The sequence below is a fragment of the Lipophrys pholis genome (assembly GCF_963383615.2).
Source record: "Lipophrys pholis genome assembly, chromosome: 11".
In the NCBI taxonomy this organism is placed as follows: Eukaryota; Metazoa; Chordata; class Actinopteri; order Blenniiformes; family Blenniidae; genus Lipophrys; species Lipophrys pholis.
Window position 1 is genome coordinate 29,926,869 of NC_137631.1, and position 27,227 is coordinate 29,954,095.

Consider the following 27,227-nt stretch of genomic DNA (forward strand, 5'->3'; position numbering starts at 1 on the left):
ATCTACCAGCCACAAGTCCTAGAGTCTGCCAGCCACAAGTCCTATAGTCTGACAGCCACAAGTCCTACAATCTGACAGCCACAAGTCCTAGAGTCTGACAGCCACAAGTCCTACAGTCTGACAGCCACAAGTCCTAGAGTCTGACAGCCACAAGTCCTACAGGGAGCTGCAGTGCCACCTGCTGTCCCGCTGAGGAATGTGACACTGGGTCATTTACAAGGTGTTCAGTCAGTTCTCAAACTGGTCCTTAGATGAAGTGGGATCAGTCGACCAACTGGTTGATTTTGTCTCCGTTCAGGTGAAAACCCTAAACTTTTCTCTGGTTTTGAGGTCATTTACCCAACAGATTCACTGAGAATGGAACTTTCTGGAGACAGGAGTACTAAGCTCAAAGAAGTGTATTGCGTTTCATTGATCTCAAACTGAGACAGGCTCTCGAGGAGATGATGCGACCGAGGAAGCGAAGGCGCGGGCGACCCAGACTGAAATGGTGGAGTAACATCAGAGACGGTTACGGGCTGCAATACCAACAGCTGAAAAATCTGGCGGAGGACAGAACTGGTCTAAGACGAATGCTACGGGACAAAACAACATGCCGGCAACAACAACAGCAGCCGACACAGAGATATAACTTGAGAGGCCAAGGGCCTGGCGCCTATGCCCAACTACCTGTATATATGTTAGGGATGTCCCGATCAGATGGGTAGATATCGGATCGGAACCGATATTGGTGATTTGTGAGTGATCGGGAATCGGCAAATCCAGCCGATCACCCCGCCGATCTAAAAAAAAATAAACTTTTTCACGTCAGCTGCCGTAAAGTGAGCCCCGTGTGCCCCCTGCCGTAAACTGAGGTGAGCAGCCTGAAGCCACTGAGAGGATCAACCAGCAGTCTGGAGGGAGTTTAAGGTGGATAACCAAACCAGTCCTGAGAGGTGGAGCACCAGAGCTTCACCACAGTCCTGAGAGGTGGAGCACCAGAGCTTCAACACAGTCCCGAGAGGTGGAGCACCAGAGCTTCACCACAGTCCCGAGAGGTGGAGCACCAGAGCTTCACCACAGTCCCGAGAGGTGGAGCACCAGAGCTTCAACACAGTCCCGAGAGGTGGAGCACCAGAGCTTCACCACAGTCCCGAGAGGTGGAGCACCAGAGCTTCACCACAGTCCCGAGAGGTGGAGCACCAGAGCTTCAACACAGTCCCGAGAGGTGGAGCACCAGAGCTTCATTTAACACAACTAATCTGATAAGACATCTAAAAAGTAAACATGCGGTGGAGGACGCTCGGGGACGTCCACACCAGGAACCCGGTTAACCTAAACCAGCTGTTTCAGCCTATCGTCCACATGAGGCGGTGGTTAGGAGCCCTAAGACGTTTTTTTAACACGGGTCCCAGAGTGGGTAAATTCTCAAACCCCTGCAAAGACGATCGTCCGTGGAAAAAAGATGAAGTAATGCCCCCCTCCCCCCACCGCGGTCCGCTACGTCACCTAATAACCACTACGTCACCTAATAACCAGAACAATCAGGGACTAGAAGCTCGGGTGGAGCTGCAGAAGCTAGAAGCAGGCGGAGCGGGGCCATAGACCTATAAAACTAGAGTTATATATAGTGGTTTATGTGTTTATGTGAAGAGGTCTACTTCTAAATTTCTATGTGGTCTGTCTTCTTCTGTGTTTTTATTGTGTTTGGTGAGTCACAGCGCCCCTAAAGGCCTGGCATGTGTACTACATGCCCTGAAGCCTCGTGTTGAGCCGTGTTCATAGGGAGGGGTGGACGGAGGTTTGTTGGTAGAAGGCCAGGGAGAACAAAGATCGTATTCTGAATACGTTTTTGAGAGTACTGTGTTCAGAATACTTTTGTCAAACAGGTTTTACCACTTTGAAGTGGAATTAAGTTTTATACTTCACATTGAAATGTAAATGTTTAGTGACATTCAGGTCAAACCTCTCATACTGCTTTAAGGTAAACTGGAATTTAATACACAAAGAAGTTACATTGGAGCCTGAGAGTATTTATGTTTAAGATTTATTATTTTTTTTTTTCGTCCGAGGTTCTACTGTACACATATTTTAGAGGATTTAAGCAAACTGTGCGCTGTTTATTCAGCCGTCAAAAATTGATCGTCTAAAAGACTTCCTAAAACTGCACTGAAAAGGAACATCCATCCATCCATCCATCCATCCATCCATCCATCCATCCATCCATCCATCCAGCCATCCATCCAGCCAGCCAGCCAGCCAGCCATCCATCCATCCATCCATCCATCCATCCATCCATCCATCCATCCAGCCATCCATCCATCCATCCATCCATCCAGCCATCCATCCATCCATTCATCCATCCATCCAGCCATCCATCCATCCATCCATCCATCCATCCATCCATCCATCCAGCCATCCATCCATTCACAATATGTGATTTTTAGTTTGGTCACTGAACGTTGAGTCGAGGATCTAGTAGGTTCATCTCTAAGATGGTTATCGTCCCACCCCTCAGAAAAGTTTATGACTCTGGTCCCAGAAACCAGCGAGTACAGCCAAGATGACAGAGTTTCCACATGCGTGTGTTGCTTCCTGCATGATGCTGTGTTTGTGTTTCTGGGATGTACGTGTTACTGGTCATATGTGAGCTTTGTGAGCGACGGAGCAGGAAGCTGGCATGAAGCTGGTGGACAGGTGGCAGAAAGGAGGAGGCTCAGGACCAGGACACAACGCGAGAGCTGTGGGATGAGACAAACGCCTTCACATTTCCCCACAGAACAACCAATAATGGAAAAATAGCCAATAGCAGGCAATATTAAATGTAGTAAAGAACTATAACAAATAATAATTTAAGAATAATATTACTTAAATAAGACTGCTTTTCTTTTAAAAATACATTTATTCGATGGCGTAATTATCGGATTTACTCATTGAGGATACATATTAATCTGCAGTACTCTCAATTATAGTTGTAATGTTGGATATTGGAAATTTCTGACCTTATTCCATTTAAAATTGCCGTTATTGGCCTTTATTACATTGTAGTTTGAGACACACCCTTTAATGGGAAAGTCACCAAATTTCTTCCTGTTCATGCGTCACAGTAAGTTACAGTCAGAGAATACCAATCTAAATAGTGATTAATACTGCGGCGTGCGTTGAATGAATTCTTACCAGACCTGACCCTTCAGTTCCATACATCCCACAATCAAATAGATTCTGAAATGTGTCTCTTAGTTTAGAGCAAATTAACTGAAAATAACTCATGATGTGGTTGAACATTCAAATCAGGAGATGGAGTATCAAGCGGAAATATTCTTACTGTCCAGTAAAAAAAAAGCTTCACACAGTATTCACAAACTATGAAATGTAAAAAATATATTTCACTGAGTGCCTCGTTAAAGGTTCAACCAAACCAGAAGTAACGGTTTCACGTCATTTATATCATTTGAAATGAGCCCAAAACGTATCAACAACAACAACAATCATACTCACAGTCATACTCATAATCATAATCATACTCACAGTCATACTCATAATCATAATCATACTCACAGTCTTAATAATTTGGGCGATGTTTTAAAGTTGTAGAAAGGAGGTCTTACACGGGGGTCACATGCCAGGTGGGGGTCAGAGGTAACCCCAGGACCTTCTCCTGTGGTGGAGAGGGAGACGACCTGATGCTGCTGAGGGGAGATGAGTGGTTCTGCTCAGGGGTTCCAATAAGAATGGCTTCAGTTTGGGAGTTTCTTAGCTGAAGACGTTATTTTTCATTTTTTCTTTTGGTGGACAGAATTCTTGCCGGTCCTGACCTCATCGGCACAAAAGTGATTGGAGACTCTGTGTTTACTGATGATGTGATCAAGGGGAATGATGTAAATGTTGAAAAGGATGGGGCCCAGTACGGACCCCTGAGGAACCCCACAGACAATGTTCCACTGCAGATCTGGAGCCTCAGAGACCTTGGCAGGTCTCTGTACGGGGAACTGAATCCAGACTGAAGCTTGTCAAAGACATTGCTGAGGGAGAGCAGGTCCAAAAGGTGTGCTGCCACTGCGTTCTCTAGAACCTTGGAGAGGAAGGCAGCTGGGATATGAGCCTGTAATTGGAGAGGATTTCTGGGTAGAGGGTGTGTTTTTTCAGTGTGGTCCTGATAAGGACAGTTTTTACAGCAGAGGGAGTGATTTGTGGTTCTGTGATGAGAGGACTGATTGCAGAAAGGTCTGATTTGACGGGAGCGGTGGGGATGGGGTCGAGGGAACAGGTGGACTGTTTCATTCCCCTGAGGATTTCTCTAATCTGCTGAGAGACTTCAGTAACGAGGCAAAGGGGCTGAGAAGAAGTCTCATGCTGCGGGGCTGCAGGCGGTCTTGACTTGTGGGTGCGTACAGGTCCAGGATGTTCCTCAGTGTTTTGTTGTAATACCTCACTGAGTCCTCGAGTGATGGGAACCAGGGAGTGAGGAGACGCTGGAGGTCCATCCTCAGGGTTTCTGCTGGTTTGGTTTTCCTGGTTTGTGAAACAGATTTGGCTGGTTATGGGGAGACAGGGCCATGAAAGATGGAAGGAAATCTATGTATGGAGATTGCAAATTGATTCCGTGTCAATGATGTTGATGTGTTGCTTGAGACCAAAAGACTCTAGGAATTGCAGGAGCTCAGCAGCTAAAGAAGAGGAAGGGTGTCAGTTTAAACTCTGCTTGGTGTTTTGCACCGTCTGGAAGACACACAGTAGATCAGCCCAGTGAATCTCACCACTCGTCTCCCAACCTGACGGGAAGGAAGGACAGCTACTTTAGAAATGAGACATGACACCAACAGTCCTTCGCTGATTGGAGCTGTTTCAATGTGTTGTGCCGTCATTCACATCACTGAGGTGTTCATAGAGAAACCTTAGAAAGCATAAAAGACACATAATCCAGTAAATTGAGAATAAGAGCAGGGTTATTTGATAAAACTCTAACCACTGGTTAAACCCTAACCACTGGTTAAACCCTAACCACTGGTTAAACCCTAACCGCCGGTTAAATCCTTAAGCCGCCGTTAGCTAACCGACCGTCAATGTTAACAGTGAGGTTAACAACACTCCACCCAAGGCTCCGCCCACTTTCAAGTCTCCGTTCTTCCACATCATGTTTGAAGCATTTCTGGTTATGGAAAATGACGCAGTGGTGGAGGCAGAGCAGCGTTTTTATCTGCATTTGATTCAGACACGTCCAGGAATAAAGTGAAAGGAGCAGAAAGTCACTATAGAGATGAAATGGTGAAAAATAAGACCCAAACTCATTTATTACTGATAAAGAGGAGAGACATGAGAATGAGATCTTCTCTTTCTGGACCAAGGAGAGTTTAACACGTCTGGACTTCACATGCTTTAGTTAGAAAACACTAAGATCTAATGAGCTCCGTGGAAACGAGGCTCTTAAAGCTCCAGAGCAGCAAATATGACGGGATGGAGGCGACATTGGTGAAGGCAGCGCTGCCAGTGAACGCCATGGTGAGAGTTCACCACTGGTAAACAGTTAGTGGAGGTGGGTTAACTTTAACGTCAAGATAACACCTAGTTAAAGTTAAATGAGTTTAGAACAACAGTGCTGTTGAAGTTAACGGTGGGTTAAATGTTTTTAAGGGTTGGTTAAACGATAACCCAGTTCTGAACGACCGGGCCCTGGACTCCCCAGAGGAGTCGATCCTCCTCTGGGACTGTTGGATTGTTTAAATCATTTAAAACACCTTGTTGTGACTTTTGCTTGAGCTCCATGCGGACAAATTACGTAGTTTCAGCAGCCACGCCCTTCCTTAAACTATGCCTACAGAGACGCACGGGAAAGAAAGGTGGCGCTGAAGAGGAGGAGGACATTTGCTTTTAACGACTCTAGAAAAAAAAAGATTTGACTCTCATTCAGATTCACATTCACATTTTTGGCCTCAATGTCAGAAAAAGTCATTTGAGCCAAAAGTTTCATGGAAAAGATTAAAGTGAGTGATTCCATGTCAGGAGTTCTGCTCCCATCAGAGTGATCTGGTGGCTGACATGCTAGTAGGTGACGGTTTGATTCCCGAAGGAGGCAAGAATTCATTCAATACAACTGATTTATGTTCATTTTGTCGTCACAACTTTATGATGTGGTTTCTTATCAGACTGACATGTTTCCACTGCGTCTGCAGCCGACGTGTCTGTCTATAACTGGGGACCGTCCTGACAAGTCTGTCCCAATCTGCCCGGCTGCTCACGTCCTCCTCCGTCCAAAACCTTTCATCTTTCAGGAGTCCGAGTCAAAAGTGGAGAATCAGGCCAGTGAGGCCATGGGCCGAGTGGACGAAGGAGTAGAAGAGTTCTTCACCAAGAGAATCATCCCTGGCTACACACTGTGAGTCACACACACACACACACACACACACACACACACACACACACACACACACGTTGGGACACGTTCACGTTAGTCTAGCAGCCATGCTTTTCTTAACTCTATTAACACGAGGGCGTCGCTGTGGGGTCGAAGGTCACCACTGGAGTGTTAAGCCGCGGTCGCACCACGCTGTTTGTGCGGGACAGAACGGGGCGAGTTTCATAAGGCGGAGCTACAACGCAGCCGTCTGCTGATTGGTCAGTGACGATCGTCACTCTGGACAAGCAGCAATATTCAAATAATTCATCGTTGTTGTTCTCCTCTGCTGCTTTGCTCACCGGTTGTTTTGTTAACTGAGTTTATTGAAACGTCGACGCTCCACTGCCCCCTGACGTTCAGACGAAGTGCAGCCGCTCCTCTCAGTAACAGGAGCCGGACGCTGCTGTTCACAAGGACAAAGTTTTCACAGTGTCACAGAACGAGGCTCACGGCTTTATTCAGAAACCTGAGCCGCAGCCACGTTTTTTCGCACAACTACCGTTGCATAATGACGTCATATACCTGCGTCGTACACAACCCACCTTCACTTTCACCGTCCTGTCTGTGGTGGGACGAGCAGCAGAGTTGGGTCTTTCCTTGACCTCACTGGCCCGGTCCGCTCCACCACGTACAGCGCAGTGGGACATCGGCTTTACTGCAGCCAGTCACACCACCCGGACTGAAACGTCTTCAAACGAACAAAACACACACAAGGATTTAAACCAGAGATTTATTTGCTAAAGACAAACACAAGATAACAAACAACGAGACCCTGAATGTCATCAGTGTTGCGGGTGAAGTGTGGCCTCAAAGGGAAAAAGGGAGGTGGAAAACGTTGAAGCTAATCCGAAGTCGTGCAGGCAAGGATCACAAATCTTAAAGGTCAGAAGACGGCTGGACAGGAAAAGGATCAAAACACACCATGAGACGAGAAAGAGAGTAAAGGGCTGGAGCGACTGGTGGAACAACACAGACGAACTGGCAACAAGACACAGACACAGCCTGAAGGCTCCTGCATCCTCCCTGTTTGAACCCATAGGAACCAGAAGAAAGTTCAGCAGTGACTCAGCCAGCAGCAAACAAAAAGCTTTTTCAGCTGGACTGTTCATACTCCGATAAGAAGCTGCCGAACTCGCAGACCACGCCCCCTCACAGCAGGCCACGCCCCTCACAGCAGCCACACGTCTGTGATGCAGCGTTTAAACTTTTCAACTACATAGTTTATTTCTGTCCTCCAGAGCTTTCAGAATCACATTCCTCTGAACTGTTCCAGTAATAAAGAGAGTTTTAGTCAGAGCGCCATGTTGGTTGGTTTGAACTCCAGGAGCTGACAGATGTTGGTGATGCGTTCAGGTGCATCATGTAAAAGCCTGCACTCCGACATGTTAACGAGCTGCGGCGCTCCTACAGTAGTGATGTTACAAGCTAAATATGATTAAAATATGATTGATAGTCATGAGAGAGCTGGAACACATGAGCAGCACACGGCAGAGCAGAAGGTTCAGCAGAGCAGCTCCTACTCAGTTCAGCCAGGATGGTTGGAACAAGCCAAACAAATGTCTTTGGCTCTAGGGAGCTGGAAGAAGGAAATGACGTCATTTTGTTGGTCAGGACCTTCATGCTGGACTTTCTTCTTGTTCTTATGGAGGATGAAGAGGCCTTAACTTAAAGAACAGTCACAAGGTGGAAACAATCACACAATCAGGCACAGGTGAAAGACATCAGGGCAGGAAGCAGCAATCACACATGAGGAGAGGAGGTCAAGGAGCCTGAAACGAGAGACAGCATGAACTACAAAATAAAACAGGAAACAAACAAGACATAAATGTGCACCGTGACAATCAGCTGCATCAGAGAACCTAAAGTAGAGCTTCTTCAACACTTGTTCGCATGTATTTTTTTAAATAAATTCAATTCAATTACTTTTTATTAGAATCATCTTTCTTGTGTTTGTATTTCCACAAATATATAGCATTAAAACACCATCAACATTTTTGCTACAGACCACCGGAACAGGAACAAAGATGGTCCCAAACATTGAAAATCAATAAATTTGAATGATGATTCAATCAGAAATGAAGTGAAAAGCCTGAGGCTGTTATTTACACCAGAGGAAGCTCCTCTTGGAGCAGGAAGCTGAAACACACCGGCCAGACTCACAGCTGCTGGATCACCTCACTGGGCTATATCTGCCAAAGTTAACGTTCAATTTCAGGGTACAATTTATTTTTTAAATGTTAAACATGAGAATGGTGAGTTTGCATGTTCTCCCTGTGCGTGCATGACCTTTCCAGTTTCCTCCCACAACTCATAAATATTCATCTGAGGTTATTGGGTGACTCTAAGTTTTCCCGAGATGTGAATGTGAGTGTGTGTGATGAACTGCTGAGTTGGTACCCTTGGTTTGTCCATCGTCAGCTGGGATTGGCTCCAGTGGATGAAGTCTGATGAAAGAGAGATGGATCAGCAGCACACAGAGGTGGCATCGCTCACTGGCTGAAACATCTGCTTCCTCACTGTGTTCAAACCGACAACACAGGATGGCAACAGGAGATCCAGGCTCTACTCTTCAAACACATAAAACATCTTACATGATGCTACTGCTTAACAACATAAAAAGCTGACCGTACTTTGACTGTGGTCATCAGCCATTGCTTTGGCTGTTGACGGTGGGATTGTTGCCCCCCTGACCCCGGGGAGGGGTGAGATAATATCCTGCCGATGTAAGCAAAGAGCCAGATGACTTGAGCTGGTGTTTGGCTCGGCTGCAGGATTTATTATGCAGTTTGTCGGCTCCTTCAGAGGTCTATGCGCCGTCTGCTGACGTTCCTGAGTATTACACCCTCGCTTTAACCAGACGTTCAGATTTAACCAGCTTTGACTTCTGGAATCAGTGAGGCGGTGGGCGGGAGAGCGGGCGAGGGTTTCCTGTTGAGGTAGAGCTGGGTGTCATCCGCAGAGCAGGGATATGAATCATAAATTTGTGAAAGATATCGCCAAGGGGAAGAAGGCAAATGATGAAGAGCAGGGGCCCCAGGACAGAACCCTGGGGCACACCTGTGGTGATGGAGAGAGGGATAGATTTAGAGGAGTTCATTTGAGTGGACTTATCATCCCATTGACTTTTTAACATCTTTTAAGGACATTTTAAATTGCTGCACTCTCTTTTAACCCTTTACAGGATGCTGAGTGTAAAGTCACATTGAAGGGTCTGACCCAAAATCACAGCTGAGGTGGGTCCAAAAGGAAAAATCCCCACGTTGGGTTCGGTGTGAAGGAATTGGAAGTGGCTAGAAAATGTATTTAAACCCTTTGCATCATAGCATAAGTTCATACCGCAGGTGACGGAGCCCCCTCCAGCCAAAGCTTACATTCATGTGGGAACAAAGGAGGACTTGCTGAGAGATGTTTCCTCTGTGTGCTGTTTGCATGATGTTGTAGAACCTGTGTCGTGGTCCTGTACCAGTAGTTGTAGTACTGAGTGTCTCTTCTTGTCTGTTGCTCTTTCTGCTGTCTCTCCACTGCAGAAAAGGCCGGTGGGAGGAGTCAAACCCTGCCCAAGCCACTCCCTCAGAGTCCAGCTCCACCCCTTCAGTCTCCACCCCTTTTTCCTCTTCGTCTGACATTATCACTCCCTCTATCACTGCCTCTGTCGACTCCCCCACTCTTCCATCCACCGACATCCCCCCGCCATCCACTGATGTTCCACCTGTCTGTACATCCCCCACTCCCCCCTCTGCTGCCCCCACAACCGCAAACCCCCCCAAAAATATCAAGAAAAAGTTTGGTGACTTCTTCGTCTTCAAGAGGGCTCGAGCCGGCCGAGCTGCCAAGGCAGGCGGGGGAGAGGGAGGAGGAGGAGGAGGAGGAGGAGGAGAGGGGGTGAAGGTCAAAAGGACCTCCATTGCAGACCTCATACGGCCCCTCCGTGAAGCCAAAGAAAGGGAGAGAGAGAGGGAGAGGGGCAAAGAGAGAGAGAAGGAGAGAGGGCCGAGGTCAGTGGAGGATGCTAACATTTCTAACGATGCCGCCATCACAGAAGGAACCATCGCCACCGCCCTGCATCTTGCAGGCGATGTGAGGGAAAAGATGGCGACCACGACGACGCCTCTCAGTGACACCACACTCTCTCGTCCCGCCACCACCACAAGCCCCGAACGCCCCGCCGCTCCGCTCTCCAACCTGCTGGAGGACGTAGGTCCCAGTGGAGGCCTCGGGGTCGTGACCCCTCAACCCGAGCTGGAGATGCTGTTCGTAAAGAGTCCGTACGGAGAGAGGAAGCTGAAGGTGAACCGAACGCTGCGAGAGGGCAAGAGCCAGAGCCTGATCCTGCTGACGGGACTGGAGCCCGAGGACAAGGACGGTACGCCCAGCAAGGTGAGGACGAACCGTCAGCGGCTTCCAGTCAGGTTCTTGTCTTATGGACAGGAAGTCTTTTACCGGCATCATTGTTAAAGTAGAATCTCAATAATAAACAACGAAAGAAATGCTTCTCGTCCTCATCACACAAGGAGCTACTCTTATTCATTACAATTAATAATCAGCACATAAAGAAATTAAATATCAAAATCAGAAGTATTTGGGGGAAATTCTTTAAAAGATTAGATTAGATTAGATTTTGAAATATAAATATTGTGTTGACAGAACTAGAAACTAAGCACAAAGCTGTACTTCAGAGTTATACTATCAATTTATCAAAGTGAAAATTGGAAAAAATTCTCTTACCAGAAAAATAGACTCCCTTAACTTAACCTAAAGTAAATACTGTGGGAAAATAATCTGCCAGTCGACTTCAAGAAAATATCTCTGCAATCTGGATCCACTGCTGCTTGTACAAAATGATAACAAAGTTTTAAAATGGTTTAAGAAAATGTTTCAAAATTGACTATGGCTTTATTTCAAACAGATTGTCATGTATAATCTGGAAAAAAAGAGGAACGTCAGTGAAAGACATGACAGAAATAGTTTTTTTTAACCAGAATTCAAAGAAGGTTATTTAACGGACCTCAGCTACTGTTTCGCCGGCGTTTTGGCAGATGTGTTTTCTTTTTCTCATCTGTGAAGAGTCGAGGGTAATGAAGGACACTGAAGCAAGACGAGACAGGAAACTGTGTCCCTTACAGGACAAGTCGGTTTTTTTAATATCAGCTGGAAGATTCTGGGGGAAGAAAATAAAGACGTTTTGAAGAAACTCCATCCCAATCGTATCGTCGTGCTTCAATTGACGTTGGACACTCTGTGGATTGTTATTTTAAATGTACACAAAATATATTCCAATATGCAAAGATTCAGTTGACACCCAGTTATCTATAAGTGATACTGCTGATATGGGAGAGATGTAAAGGAGTGAGGTAAAATATACACTACATCTACTCCAACTTGTGTGTCTTTACCACAGATGTTCCACTTTCTACCCCACAATCACACCGAGTGATTTATTATTGTTAAACATGCCAGTAAGAGTGACACAGAGCAGGAACTGTGTGTGCACACTATTAGTGTTCTTTGGTAAAAGGTCTCATTCAGACAGCAATAAAAAAACAATAAGCTGTTACCAAAGTTCCTTTTTCATTCATATGGATGTGAAAACACTTCTGTCTTTCCAGACACAGTTTTTTGCATTGAGATGTCGTCTCAGTGGACGATAACAAATAACCGGAGGCTATGAGGGAACCGTGGCTGTTGATTCTCAGAGCTCTGATTGTTCTTCTAGAAGCATGCGTCAGAGAGCGGATCCAGTTTTGAACAGAGGCTGCAGGTCATGCTGCACCGGATGGGCGTGGCCAAAACCCCTCCTGCTGACACCAAGATGAGCCAGGTAGTGTGTGTGTGTGTGTGTGTGTGTGTGTGTGTGTGTGTGTGTGTGTGTGTGTGTGTGTGTGTGTGTGTGTGTGTGTGTGTGTGTGTGTGTGTGTGTGTGTGTTCTGGGTGGTTTTGTTGGACTCTGGCTTTAGATTTTAGAACACAGTCTTTTACGGTGTTGGTCCCATTGTTGCTGGTCTCACATTGTTTCTGTTGTAGAAGAATGACGAGGAGCTGAGAAAGGCCAATTCTGAAGGTACGCACACACAGTTTCCCTCATAACACAGGTGATGGATGAGTTTGGAGGAAATTCCCTATAAAACCTGGTGTCGGGTTACTTTCTACAAGCAATGACTTCATTAGGAATTATTACAAACCTCTGAAGTGGTGAACTGAACGTCGACTGGATTCACTCCGTTTACTCTGTTTGGGTTTTCTTTTTCTCTCTCAGGGGCTATTCTGGACAAACCTGCAGCCCCACCCACCTATATGAAGCCCAGAACCATGTCCACTTCATCAGGTATCCAGTTCTTTCCTCCATTTGTGAATGCTAACAGGAAATAGTCTCATTCACAAACCACCAGTAGGTGTGTGTGACTGATATGCCTGAACACCAACCAGAGACTGAAACTGGACTGCTTCACCACTCTTTGACAATCTTCCTTGTGTTTCTTGGTTCTTTAAGACATGTGGTTTTGTTAACCCCCCCCCCCCCCGGACACAAAACCCTGTTTCCGACTTGGGAACCACTGAGTGGCTTCTCCTCCCACATGGTCGCCACACTCCAGTAACACAATGTCACCTGGAAGCAGGAATCCACGCTGCTTAGGGACTTTCAGCTCCTTCATTGAGCTGCATCAGCAGAGGAATAACATTCATTACCTTCACCTTTCACTCACAACATTCCCACCTTCCGCTGCGGCGGATCACATGGCGGTCCTTACGCTTACTGACACTGGAGATATCTTTTGGGAACGCAAGCAGCCTTTTGGAGATGACGGAATACATCCTATTATTTGACTCATTAATAAGATTCATAGTAAATCATTCAAACTGAACTTTCAGAAGAAGAAGAAGAAGAAGAGCGGCTGCTGACGTCACCGCATGGCGCCAAGTCAAATTACATTTTTTGCAGGACGGGGATGAAAACGGAAAAACAATCTCCTTTTTGTTTTTTCTGTTAGTTGTGTCATAAAACGTTCAACCTAAAGAAGGAAATGAAAAAGCAGTTTGGTTGGACGACACGGGGACTTCATGATGAACTTGAGCGGTGGTTCAGTCCAACATCTTCCCTTATGAACTCGTTTCATCATTTCAAACTGCAGTTTCAGTACATTTCCGCGGGGCGTGCTCGAGACGCATGAGCACCGGCGAGCGTTAATAGCAGAGGAAGAGGAAAATGAGCGAAAGCTCTGTGAAGCCGTGTGCTCAGCGGGACCTTCTGGTCCGGAGCGCCACAACGCGACAAACAACTGCAAAGTTAGCTTCACGCCAAACCAAGCTCTCTTCCTGCGTGCTGTGGAGCAACGGGCCGGTTCCTGGTTTTGCGTGTGCGGCGTCCAGTTTTGACGTTCAGCGGAGGAACGACAGGGTGAAGAAGCAGGCGGAGGGATCTTCACGTCTGCAGGCTGGAGGATCAGCTGGTCTTCCGGCGTCCTCGGTGGGTCCCAAAGAGAAAACCCCAAAACCCAGTCTTCAAACCATCGACCTGCCGCCTCGGCCTCCTCCTGCGCGGATTGGCTGCTAACATGAGGGGTGCAGACTTTGTTGGGACTCGCCATGTTTGATTTATGGGTTTTGTGGTTCAGGCTTGGAAAAGGACACACGGTTCCTTTGTTCTCAGAGGAACGTCCTTCTCTGTCTGAAGCCTTGAGCTTCGGTCTCAACAGCAGTTAAAGCTCACGTCCCCTTTCATAGGAAGATTTCATGTTTCACCACCGATACGCTCTGAAGCTCTGAAGCTCTGAAGCTCTGAAGCTCTGAAGCTCTGAAGCTCTGAAGGCCAGCCTGCCAGGCTCTGGACACGTCTACATTTCTACATCTTCTGCAGTAGAAGGTGTCTTATTAGTTTTTCACAAGTTGAGCTATAAGTGATTCCTTCTTGTGGACCGAGCAGCGCCCGGCGAGGAAACATGAAACTAACAGCACCGCTTCACTACTTTATAACACTCCTTAATCTCTTGGAAAAACCCCAAACCAACCTGAAGCATCACATGGAGCCTCAGGTGTCACATGAAAGTAGCAGAAAGCAGGAGAGAAAGGAAGATTTTCCTCCACAAGCCCAACGTCCTCTTTCAGAGTACTTATACCACTGACACTTCCCTCTCATACTTGTGAACTCTTCCCCTTCTCTCCTGGATCTGCTTCTTCCTCTGCCACCACTTCACACTGAACACCATTTCCCAGCTCCGTCAGCAGCCAGGGCCCATTTAAAGTCTCAGAAACCAAGTGACACTGATTGATTTAATTCCATGTCACTCTGGTGCTGATCAGTCATTGGTGAGATCACTACTAAGCCCCGCCTCCTCGGGGCGGCTTTCACAAGGTCCCAGGCTACTCTCTCACACACACACACACTAGAGGGGGAAATTAAAATATATTAAAATATATTTACCACAAACATAAATATATTTTATTGGAATTTTATGTGAAAGACCAACACAAAGTGTCACACAATTGTGCAGTACAAAGAAAATTATACATAACTTTACATTTTTTTCACAAATAAAAAACTGAAAAGTACAGCATGCAAAAGTATTCAGCCCCTTTTCTCTGAGGGCAACTAGTTGCCTTCAGAAGTTGCCTGATGACTGCTGAATGATTGAATGTTGACCTAATGACTAAATAGAGTCCACCTGTGTGTAATCTAATCTAATCTAATCTAATCTAATCTCAGTACAAATACAGCTGTTCTGTGACGGCCTCAGAGGTTTGTTAAGAGAATATTGGGGAGCAAACAGAACCATGAAGTCCAAGGAACCAGACGGGTCAGAGGTCAAGTTGTGGAGAAGTTTAAAGCACGTTAGGCTATAAAAAGATTCCCCAAGCTTTGAACGTCTCACGGAGCTCTGCTCAATCCATCATCCTGAGTATGGCACAACTGCAAACCTACCGAGACACGGCCGTCCACCTAAACTTACAGGCCCAACAAGGAGAGCACTGACAAGGACAGCACTGACCAGAGGCCCTCTTTATGCAAGAGTGGCAAGAAGGAAGCCATAGTTAAAAGAAAACCACAAGAAGTCCTGTTTGCAGTTTGCCAGAAACCATGTGGGGGACACAGCCACCATGTGGGGGACACAGCCACCATGTGGGGGACACAGCAACTATGTGGGGGACACAGCCATCATGTGGGGGACACAGCCACCATGTGGGGGACACAGCAACTATGTGGGGGACACAGCCATCATGTGGGGGACACAGCCACCATGTGGGGGACACAGCCACCATGTGGGGGACACAGCCACCATGTGGGGGACACAGCAACTATGTGGGGGACACAGCCACCATGTGGAAGAAGGTGCTCTGGTCAGATGAGACCAAAATGGAACGTTCTGTGTGGTGGAACCCTACCACTGCACATCACCCTGAACACACCATCCCCACTGTCAAACATGGTGGTGGGAGCATCATGCTCTGGGGCTGCTTCTCTTCAGCAGGGACAGGGACGTTGATCAGAGTTGATGGGGAGATGGACGGAGCCAAATACAGGACAATCCTTGAAGACAACCTGTTGGAGTCTGCAAAAGACTTGAGACTAGGGCGGAGGTTCCCCTTCCAGCAGGAGAACCATCCTAAACATAAAGCCGGGCTACAATGGAACGGTTTAAAACAAAACATCTTCATGTGTTAGGATGTCCCAGTCAAAGTCCAGACCTGAACCCCGTCCAGAATCTGGGGCAAGATCTGAAAACCGCTGTTCACTAACGCTCTCCATCTAATGTGACGGAGCTGGAGCAAAAATCTCCGTCTCTAGATGTACAGCTGGTAGAGACATCCCCCAAAAGACTACGTCTCTAGATGTACAGCTGGTAGAGACATCCCCCAAAAGACTACGTCTCTAGATGTACAGCTGGTAGATACATCCCCCAAAAGACTCCGTCTCTAGATGTACAGCTGGTAGATACATCCCCCAAAAGACTACGTCTCTAGATGTACAGCTGGTAGAAACATCCCCCAAAAGACTCCGTCTCTAGATGTACAGCTGGTAGAGACATCCCCCAAAAGACTCCGTCTCTAGATGTACAGCTGGTAGAGACATCCCCCAAAAGACTTGCAGCTGGAATTGTAGCTGTAGGCGGTTCCACAAAGTACTGACTCAGGGGGGCTGAATACTTTTGCACGCTGCACTTTTCAGTTTTTTATTTGTGAAAAACATTTAAAGTCATGTATAATTTTCTTTGTACTTCACAGTTGTGTGACACTTTGTGTTGGTCTTTCAAAATTCCAATAAAATATATTTATGTTTGTGGCGTGTAATGAGACAAAATGTGGAAAAGTTCAAGGGGGATGAATAGTTTTGCAAGCCACTGTATATATATATATATATATATATATATATATATATATATATATATATATATATATATATTAATAATGACTAGTGTGCTGCTGGTTGTTGTGACCTCAGGTTCTGTAATTCTTCTCAAATGAGACCCGATGAGTCTCTGTAGTGTTTTAGATTTATATGCGTTTATTTGTAATATTTCTGGCCGCTTGTGAAGAGTTTCTGAGTGAAATCACTTCAATAGCACCAGACCAGTAAAGACAATTACATGTTTTGGGGTGTATTTATTCTATGCTATTGTATGATAACTATTTAGCATTAGGAAATGTACTCTAAGCAGTCCAGGAGAGTCTGGACCAGTTGCTCTGTCTCTGAGTGACTTCCTGTTTCTGTCCTGTTCTCCAGCTGACCCGAGACACCCGCTGAGAGCCCTGGACCCCATTAGACCAGATCCCGTCCTTTACCCAAAGCCTGCCCTCCCGGAGCGCCCTGTCGGTCCCCTGCCACCCAAACCTGCCATCGCATCCAGGCCTCCTGTCCCCGTCATAGTGCCTCCCGCAGGCGGAGGAGCTCCTCCACCCTCCGCTCCTCCTTCCAGTGCTTTAGCCGAGCGAGTCCAGCTGGGACCACATGACGGCCGGTCTGGGGAGGCTGCAGTCCAGGTAACACAGCATCCAGAGCCTACAGAACCTTGTAAAGCTGTCATCTCTGTCCAACAACCCACCATTTGTCTGCTGTGGTAACCGTCTCCGTCACCAAATAAATACTTTTGAACAGGGTCTGTGTAGGGTGAAGTAGATAAAACTACAATGTTCTGGCAAGTGGAGAAAAAACTATAGCCTGGTAATTCCTAACTAGATAATTGGGTCTGTGCTGGGAGTTCTGCCTTATTGCTCTCTGTTACTTAATAATGAGGGCGCAGCGTCCCCATGATGCTCCAGCCTCAACGAGGACAAACATGAACAGCAGCTAAGATGGAGTGAGGAGCATCGAGAAGAGAGGAAGTGTTTCTTTGCTGAAGTTCATGAACACCCTGCATTAAAAACCACGTTTCCCTCCACCTACACCCAACGTCCCCTCTGCTACGTCGATCCCTCACCTGCCTCTGTAACCTCCATCAGTCTGCTGGTGTCCCACAGCCTCGTCCCCAGCAGCTCTACGATATTAAACATTCGACAATATTGACTCAAATTCAGTGAAATGATGGACTGGAGGCATGTCCAGGTGTTCCTGTCCTCACCTGTCCAGGTGTTCCCGTCCTCACCTGTCCAGGTGTTCCTGTCCTCACCTGTCCAGGTGTTCCTGTCCTCACCTGCCCAGGTGTTCCTGTCCTCTGTAAATCATTAAATGGGATCAGCTGGATGGAAGGATGGATGGATGGATGGATGGATGGATATGTAAATATTTTTCAAATAAAAATGTAAATCTAGATACGGTGGAGGAAGGACTGCTGTTGTGCACGATGAGGTCGGCACATTGGTATCTGCTAATTAACCCAAAAAGCACGCTATGAGCTATGAGCACACCATGTGTACGCTATGAGCTATGAGCTATGAGCTATGAGCTATGAGCTATGAGCTATGAGCACACCATGTGTACGCTATGAGCTATGAGCTATGAGCTATGAGCTATGAGCTATGAGCACACCATGTGTACGCTATGAGCATGCTGTGCCATCAAGGTGAAAAAATAAAAGAGAGAGAGAGCCCTCATTATGCTGATGAGCTTAAATGAAGGAAAAATCTAAAACACCTGCTGTATGGAGATTTTTGAAGTTTTAGAAACTGATAAAGTCGTCGCTTGCAATGAATTCTCAATGTCGGTCATGGGATGAGGAGTTGAAACTACAAAAGAAATTGGAAAATTGAAATGACATCGATCAGTGTCACACAAAAGGCCTGTGGGCCAAAGACTCTCCAATCTGGCCAAATTGTACCAATTTCTATACAATACTACAATAAGGTGCTTTAATGCTGTCAGGAAGTACTGCATCAGAAGCCTTGGTGGATTATATCAGCATCTGCTATCAACAATTATTTGTTTTAACAATATTGGCATATCGGAAATCGGCACAGATCCAATATTGTGCAATCCTTGTTGTTCTTCTTATTTTTAGACAGTTTATAGGTTATGAAAAGAGAGAAGACACTGATAAACAAATACCAGGGAAAAGAATTTAGAAGTGAACCGTGAACAGCAGATCCAGACAGATACGGATAATATGGAGATTAAAAACTATAAAACATTAAGAAAGAGCAAATCGGTACACATTGTTCAGTCTTATCAGGTTTTGTATCCCAAAGGTCATTTTGATCAAAACTTAGTGAATTCGTCCTTTAATTTAACAATTTTTCTATTACATTTAACTATTAACTTATAAAGACTAAAGAAATGTAACCGAATTTGTGTTTTTAGCACTTTTATATATTTTTTTGAAATGTATTATTATTATTATTATCATTGTTGTTGTTGTTGTTGTTATACCTTTTTAAAGTGACTATTGTTCATGAGCAGCTGTAATGAGGAGGACTAAGATGAAGTGATCGGAATGAAGCGTCTTTCTGGACGAGGTTTCACAGTTTGTCTCATATTGTTCACAACACTTCCCACCAATCCTTTCCTTCTCCTCTAGAATTGCAGGCATGAGAGCCCCCAGGGGGCGCCCTCCACATTGCCCCCCCACAGGGAGGGTTTTGCTTCAGGCTCATCCCCGTGGAGGAGTCCCAGCGCACAGGACCGGCCGGGGAAAGCACAATCTGTGACTGACGGTTCGTACCACCTGAAATGTTTATCCTCGTTTCTCTCATGATCATTTTCCGGAGCGTTGTCAGGTCATGGATGGTGTCAGTGGGACACAGACCACCTCGGCCTTCAATTAAGTCTGCAGGTGAATCCTTCAGACAATTGCTGAGGGAACTTTAGCTCTTCAAACTGCCAACAACAGACACGTTCCCCAGAAGTTTCACCTGAAATCAAGACAAAACTCTGAAACTTTAATCCTCACAGGACTGTGAGGATTGTCGTGGCACTAATCAGGTGTATTGTTCTGGGCCAGATGAGCTGATCGGTGATCCCACGAGCACCAGTCTCTAATTCTCCAACTCTACTGGTCAAAACTGATCCATGAAGCAAAAATCCGATGAGAAGCTGGAAACGCCCATCCTACACTTGGATCTAATGGTGTCCTCCAAAGTCCCTCTGGACAGCCCCTCCACAGTTTTAATGGTGTCGTATTGTTAAAAATCTGCCTATAGCTCATCTTGACCAGCTCTTGGCACTGCCTATGACAAGATTAGAACCATTGCTAGAGCGTTCCATTTTTTTAAACACGTGTGGATGTTTAACAAAAGACAGCTCTGGCAGTAAAACAGAGCGTGAGTGCAGCACAGACGTGCAGCCGCTTAATAGAGCTGCTCAGCCTCTACTGCACACCTTCTCCATCAGCCAGTATCATTTCCTCCTCCACACTACTACATGCACAGTGTAGTATGATTTCTTTTCCTCTACAGGATTCAGTATCAATAAATATTTATCTTTACATGCATTGCTGGGATTGTACCGGACCACAGACAAGCCAGGACTCAGAAAAGCCGAAGTTGAGGCCTCGCTGCTCTTGTGATCGGCCGCCTTGCCTTTTTCAAATGTACAGTCATGTGAAAAAAATTAGGACACCCTACAAAAGCCTACGTGTTTTTTACATACTTGGACATGCGGATATTTAATATCAATTTTAACACTACAGAAAACCGTTGCATAATACAGATAAACAGTTAAAACTGAAGAAAATGCTTTTTTAGACTTTCTGTTAAATATAAATGATTTTTAAAAAATGAATAAATTAGGACACCACCACATTTATTCCCACCTAAAATGTGTAAAGTCATACCCAGCAGTATCACGTGAGGATTAGAACATCATAACGGAGCATCTTGAAGAGGCTGCTTTGGTGAGATCCACAGAGCTGCCTGAGGTCATCAGAAAGAAGGTTGTCTCAGACATCCTTCAGGCTTTACATGCAATTTGGTAATTGTTATTAATTGAATTATTAATCCAAATTCCAAATATGTTATGTACGGATTTTATGAGACTGATATAAATGAACTATCATTTCCTGTGAGTGTGAGCGCGTGGTGCCCCGAGGTTATCTGATGCATATCATCTTTTTTTTTTTTTTTAATAACTATCTTTGATCATTTTTAATCATTATCAATAGACAAATCGCCCATAAAGTTGCTTCCCAACAGCAGCAACAATAAAAGGCCATCAATGTCCTGAAAAGTTGGCTACATGAATCATAAACCAAAGACATGCTATTGTGAGCATAAATTAATAATACAACATAATAATGTACAACCTCTCATTTCTGGATAAACTGATCAATTGTATGGTGTGTGTGTGTGTGTGTGTGTGTGTGTGTGTGCGTGTGCGTGTGCGTGTGCGTGTGCGTGTGTGTGTCCGTGTGTGTCCGTGTGTGTCCGTGTGTGTGTGTGTGTGTGTGTGTGTGTGTGTGTGTGTGTGTGTGTGTGTGTGTGTGTGTGTGTGTGTGTGTGTGTGTGTGTGTGTGTGTGTGTGTGTGTGTGTGTGCAGAGAGTCTTCCCAGGACGCGGCTGCATGTGAAGCCTCCTCAGCAGCGCAGAGCCGTGTCGGTCCATGAAGACGCTCTGGCCATGACACAAGGTAACGCACGTTTAACGACGACACAGCAGATTGAATGAGCCCCTCAGTGAAAGTCAGGGAAGGTTTTAGTTTATTCACACGTGTGACTGATGAGTTGAAACCATCCGTGGTCCCTGGACAGTTGGTAAAGTGAGCAGATGAAGAAGATGAGTAACGGAAGTCTTGGACTGTGTCTGTCTCAGAGCTGAAGGCGGTGTTTCAGAAGTCACCGATCCGTTTGCGAGGAACCAGAGGCGAGCCGCCGTCCTGCCTTGGAAGTCCGTCCATCTGCGAGGAAGCACAACGAGCACAAGGCGAGACAGAGCTCGTCTGTTAAGTCCCTGCTTCTGTGCATCTTCTCATCATTCACACTCGTATTTCTGTCTGTCCTCCATCCAGCCAGTGACGCCGGGAGGTCGACTGATGGAGAACAGGACGGTGTCCGGGTGGAGAGTAGAGGAACAGGAGCTCCCGCCTCTCCGGCTCCGACGGGACAGGAAACGTCTCAATCCATCGCTCGGCCTCCAGCGGCACTGGACACTTCTCCTGCACAAAGCCACGTCCTGGAAAAGTCTCACCTGAGCCCCGTGTCGCACAAACAGAGCCCCAGCACAGCCGCCCCATCGCCCCAAACTCTGGGAAACCCCCCAGTCTCACCTCCGTCCCCAAGAAAGACCCCCGGCACGAGTCCAGCTGCAACAGAGTCCTTTGAGATTCCCCAAGTCAAACCTCCGTCCCACAAGAAGAGCAGCCTGGGCCAAGTGGACCTGAGAACCAGCACACAGCAGAGAGCCGAGGCCGGCTCCACACAGAACCCCGCCACGGCAGAACCAGCACTCCAAAGAACTGAGCCACTGCTGTCTGACTGAGGAGACCAGGCCACAGGGGGTCCACAGGGGGTCCACAGGGGGGTTAACAGGGGGGTCAGCAGGGGGTCCACAGGGGGTCGGCAGGGGGTCCACAGGGGGGTCAGCAGGGGGTCCACAGGTGGTCCAAGGCGCCACACAGAGCGCTGTTGTGGATGAAGGTGGCGGTTCCAGGACGCGCTGCTGGTTTGGTTCTTGTCACAGCTTCAGAAGTAGAACGATGACGGTTCCCTCTGACAGACACTGTAAAGCTCACAGCTCTCCTCCAGAGATCGTAAACATCCCAAAATCTAAACATCTACTGTTATCACACTCAATTCCTATTGATCATCTGCCAATGAATTTTAATGCACTGATCTGACACACATCCAGTAAAATGTTCCCACCTAAAGGTAAAAGCAGGTTTTCCCTCTGCGCAGATCAAATTCCAAAAATGAATCTAAAACCACCATCATTCTTTAAGAAACGTTAACTCACAACTGTCAACACATTTAATTCATTGCTCATAGATTATCCATTCAAAATCCAGAGTTCCTATTAGAGTAAACATCCAACATTCAACCACTGGCAGCTTGGAATCCGCTGGGCTGGTGAAGCAGCTGTTGTCTCTATGCAGGTGGGATCAAACTGCACTCTGCAATATGCAAACAGTTTCTCTACAAACCAACTCTATGTGGCGTCCCAGACGTGTGCTGGTCCTGCAGCTTAAGATGAGAGTCTCGGTGAGCACAGAGAACATTGTCTTTAACCTCTTCACTTGTTTCGTTCTGCACAATGGAGCTCCACCAATCAGGAGAACCAGACACATCCCAGCGTCCAATGGGAACTGAGTTCACCTCTTAATGTCACGTCCCAGCTTGTCTTGTAAATTCCACTTCAACTTCAGGAAACAAGACTGTAGTTTGTTTGCTTTTTGTTTCCACGACTGTGTCCACTGGGTTTTAGTTGCTAAAACTCTGATTTCATTTGCAAAGAAGCTTTTTAAAACCTTCAGACGGGATGTGAAATGTTTGCATGTTTGTTTTCAAAACCAGTCGAGTTCAGTTTTTCCGTGCGGCGTCTCAGCACCTCTTCATTCTGCTGGACGAGAGTTTATTTTCTACCGTCACGTTTATCTTTGCCTTGCACGCATAAAATATGTACAAAAGTACAATAAGAGAACAAAAACAAATCTATGAACAGAGTGTAAATCCATACCTATACTTCTTAATAAGTATTAAAAACTCGATTGAATTTTGTCCCACGTGTGTCCCGTGTGTCCCTGCATGTGGGCTGGGTCGGGTGTTTGAACCTGCAGCCGCACGCAGACCGTTTCATACAGAGTCTCGTCTCCAACAGTCTTATCCTGACGGACGGGTTCAGAACTGCAGCCTCAGATGTGCAGCGGAGATAGAAACACATCAACTTCCACGGCAGGAGGCAGAAATTCACCGTGCTGCCGCAGACACGTCTGCTGAAGTCGGCATTTTCTTCAAGACTCATCATGAATGCGTCGACACCAATGTCACCACGTTTGAGCTCAATATGGTTCACAGGGTGAGAGAAGTGCATGAAAGTGTCAAGAAAATTGAAATCCGTGCTCCCACAAGGTGGCGCTATGACTGTACATGTCCATTAGCACATGGACGTGTTCAGGGCAGCACCGTGACGACACAGCTGACCTTTCAGGCAGATTGCAGCAGGTAGAGCAGAGTTACACATCACTTCCTGTTTCATGGCGAAGCATCAGATTTGAAGGGCGCCGCCATGGCGTGGCAGCCTTTGGGTTTCATGTAACAGTTCAATACGTGTTCATCAGGAAGGCCGGTTGTACATTCTGGACAGATTTCTGGTGGCTATAGTTAATGCCCTGGAGGAGTTGTTTCACACGTAACAAAAGATGGTGGACTGCATGTTGCGTTTACAGTTGGTGGCGCTATGGAGCCATTTTTCCAGACACATGGACAATGACCATAAAATACAAACACTTTCTCCAGTTCTGACGAATAAGCACATTTTCACAAAGGCTCTTCAAAATGCAGCAGTTACGTGGTGCATGGTGCAGATTGTAGATGGCGCTGTGGGGCCATTTTGCCCTCGTCGCTGTCGTCCTTCAGATTAGTCGGGACAGGAAGTACATCAGGACACACGTCATGACACTCATAATACAACAGGAAGTCTGCCATCTCGCCTTTATTATGAAATTCTCGGGTTGAACTCCTGCTGGGGGTTAGTCATACTGGATGGATGGATGGATGGATGAATAGATGGATGGATGAATAGATGGATTGATGGATGAAGGGATGAAGGGATGGATGGATGGATGGATGATGGATGGATGGATGGATGGATGGATGGATGAATAGATGGATTGATGGATGAAGGGATGGATGGATGGATGGATGAAGGGATGGATGGATGGCTGGATGAATGAATAGATGGATGGATGGATGAATAGATGGATTGATGGATGAAGGGATGGATGGATGGATGGATGGATGATGGATGGATGGATGGATGGATGAAGGGATGGATGGATGGATGGATGGATGAAGGGATTGATGGATGGATGAAGGGATGGATGGATGGATGGATGGATGAAGGGATTGATGGATGGATGAAGGGATGGATGGATGGATGGATGAAGGGATGGATGGATGGATGAAGGGATGGATGGATGGATGGATGGATGGATGAAGGGATTGATGGATGGATGAAGGGATGGATGATGGATGGATGGATGGATGGATGAAGGGATGGATGGATGGATGAATAGATGGATTGATGGATGAAGGGATGGATGGATGGATGATGGATGGATGGATGATGGATGGATGGATGGATGAAGGGATGGATGGATGGATGGATGGATGGATGGATGAATGAATAGATGGATGGATGGATGAATAGATGGATTGATGGATGGATGAAGGGATGGATGGATGGATAGATGAATAGATGGATGGATTGATGGATGGATGAAGGGATGGATGGATGGATGGATGAAGGGATGGATGGATGGATGGATGAATAGATGGATGGATGAATAGATGGATGGATGGATGGATGGATGGATGGATGGATGGATGAAGGGATGGATGGATGGATGAAGGGATGGATGGATGAAGGGATGGATGGATGGATGGATGAAGGGATGGATGGATGGATGAAGGGATGGATGGATGAAGGGATGGATGGATGGATGAAGGGATGGATGGATGAAGGGATGGATGGATGGATGAAGGGATGGATGGATGGATGAAGGGATGGATGGATGGATGAAGGGATGGATGGATTGATGGATGGATGGATGGATGGATGGATGGATGGATGGATGGATGGATGGATGGATGGCTGGATGGATGGATGGATGGATGGATGGATGGATGGATGGATGGATGGATGGATGGATGGCTGGATGGATGAAGGGATGGATGGATGAAGGGATGGATGGATGGATGAAGGGATGGATGGATGAAGGGATGGATGGATGGATGAAGGGATGGATGGATTGATGGATGGATGGATGGATGGATGGATGGATGGATGGATGGATGGATGGATGGATGGATGGATGGATGGATGGATGGATGGAGCTTGCACCTTCTTCACCATTACATCCACCTTTGTCTTGTTGTCTCTCCACTTCCTGCTTTATGTGTTTTGCATTTCATCTCATCCTCCCATCCAGTTTGTTTTTGAAGTGTTGTGTTCCTCATCACCTCCTGATTGTTAACCAGGGTTGGGGTTAGAAGAGTTGAACTGATCCCTGGTGCCATGACAGCAGCATCCAGCACAGCTTTCCATCCAATAATGAGACAAGTCTCTCATTTCAACACATTTATAGTTCATTTCATCAAACCGTTTCATCTATTCAAGGACAATACAGCATTCATTTCATACATACTGAAGAACTAGACTGTACCTAAGAATAGTTCATCTGCTGTTTCATGTTTATCGTCTAAAAATATATATATATATATATATATTACACAGATATCTAAAAAGCATGACTTTATTTAGCCAAAAACCATCTGCTTCTACCATCACAACACATCAACGGCTCTTTGGCTTCCTGGAGTTTGTAATTTCATTTGATTGAAATTCAAGTTGTTGTTTTTTTGTTTTTTAAAAACGGTTCCTCTTTGAATAGATTGAAATCTCCTTCCCATATAGCAACCCTGTGCTTTCACCTGTGGAAAATTAATTCACACTTCTGATTTGGGGGCGGCTGGATATAACTGTGCTTTCATGCTTCTTCCTCGCTGTCTGAGTGAGCAGGCTCTTCAGACTGGAACAAGGGATTGTGGGTAAGTTTGTGTAGATCATCAGGAGTCATCTCTCTCATCTTCCCGTCCATACCGAGCTGCATGGGCTGGATCACATTGGTCCTGCAGAGAAGAGGAGGAGTAGGAGGAGAGGAGAGGAGGAGGAGGAGAGGAGGAGAAGAGGAGAGGAGAGGAGGAGAGGAGAGGAGAGGAGGAGGAGGAGGAGGAGGAGGAGGAGGAGGAGGAGGAGAGGAGGAGGAGGAGAAGAGGAGAGGAGGAGGAGGAGAGGAGAGGAGGAGAGGAGGAGAGGAGGAGGAGGAGGAGAGGAGAGGAGAGGAGAGGAGGAGAGGAGAGGAGGAGGAGGAGAGGAGGAGGAGGAGGAGGAGAAGAGGAGAGGAGGAGAGGAGAGGAGAGGAGGAGGAGGAGAGGAGGAGAAGAGGAGAGGAGGAGAGGAGAGGAGGAGGAGGAGGAGGAGAGGAGGAGGAGGAGAAGAGGAGAGGAGGAGGAGAAGGCAGGGAGGAGGAGGAGGAGGAGGGGGAGGAGGAGGAGGAGAAGAGGAGAGGAGGAGGAGAAGGCAGGGAGGAGGAGGAGGGGGAGGAGGAGGAGAGGAGAGGAGGAGGAGGAGGAGAGGAGGAGAAGAAGAGGAGAGGAGGAGAAGAGGAGAGGAGAGGAGGAGGAGGAGGAGAGGAGGAGAAGAGGAGAGGAGAGGAGGAGAGGAGGAGGAGGAGGAGAAGAGGAGAGGAGGAGGAGGAGAAGAGGAGAGGAGGAGGAGAAGG

General features: G+C 46.6%; 2 protein-coding genes across 4 annotated transcripts in view; one reads left to right on the forward strand and one right to left on the reverse strand.

Moving 5' to 3' along the window:
* carmil2 (capping protein regulator and myosin 1 linker 2) overlaps positions 1 to 23,440 on the forward strand; it is a 50,450-nt gene extending 27,010 nt beyond the window's left edge. The window contains exons 31-40 of one of the 3 annotated variants that reach the window (XM_080475547.1): positions 6,249 to 6,352; positions 9,901 to 10,750; positions 12,087 to 12,191; positions 12,395 to 12,431; positions 12,627 to 12,695; positions 17,088 to 17,344; positions 19,315 to 19,450; positions 21,270 to 21,359; positions 21,542 to 21,652; positions 21,738 to 23,440. In XM_080475547.1, coding sequence (XP_080331673.1) covers positions 6,249 to 6,352; positions 9,901 to 10,750; positions 12,087 to 12,191; positions 12,395 to 12,431; positions 12,627 to 12,695; positions 17,088 to 17,344; positions 19,315 to 19,450; positions 21,270 to 21,359; positions 21,542 to 21,652; positions 21,738 to 22,207 — 2,229 coding nt within the window. In that variant the 3' untranslated portion in view covers positions 22,208 to 23,440. Of the gene's footprint in view, positions 1 to 6,248; positions 6,353 to 9,900; positions 10,751 to 12,086; positions 12,192 to 12,394; positions 12,432 to 12,626; positions 12,696 to 17,087; positions 17,345 to 19,314; positions 19,451 to 21,269; positions 21,360 to 21,541; positions 21,653 to 21,737 lie in introns of those variants that run through there. The other 2 variants (XM_080475548.1, XM_080475549.1) reach the window with 2 other exon arrangements.
* A 2,569-nt stretch (positions 23,441 to 26,009) lies between these two features.
* ric8a (RIC8 guanine nucleotide exchange factor A) overlaps positions 26,010 to 27,227 on the reverse strand; it is a 33,463-nt gene continuing 32,245 nt past the window's right edge. Inside the window, exon 14 of the mRNA XM_080474579.1 lies at positions 26,010 to 26,574. Coding sequence (XP_080330705.1) covers positions 26,433 to 26,574 — 142 coding nt within the window. The 3' untranslated portion in view covers positions 26,010 to 26,432. The remainder of the gene's footprint in view (positions 26,575 to 27,227) is intronic.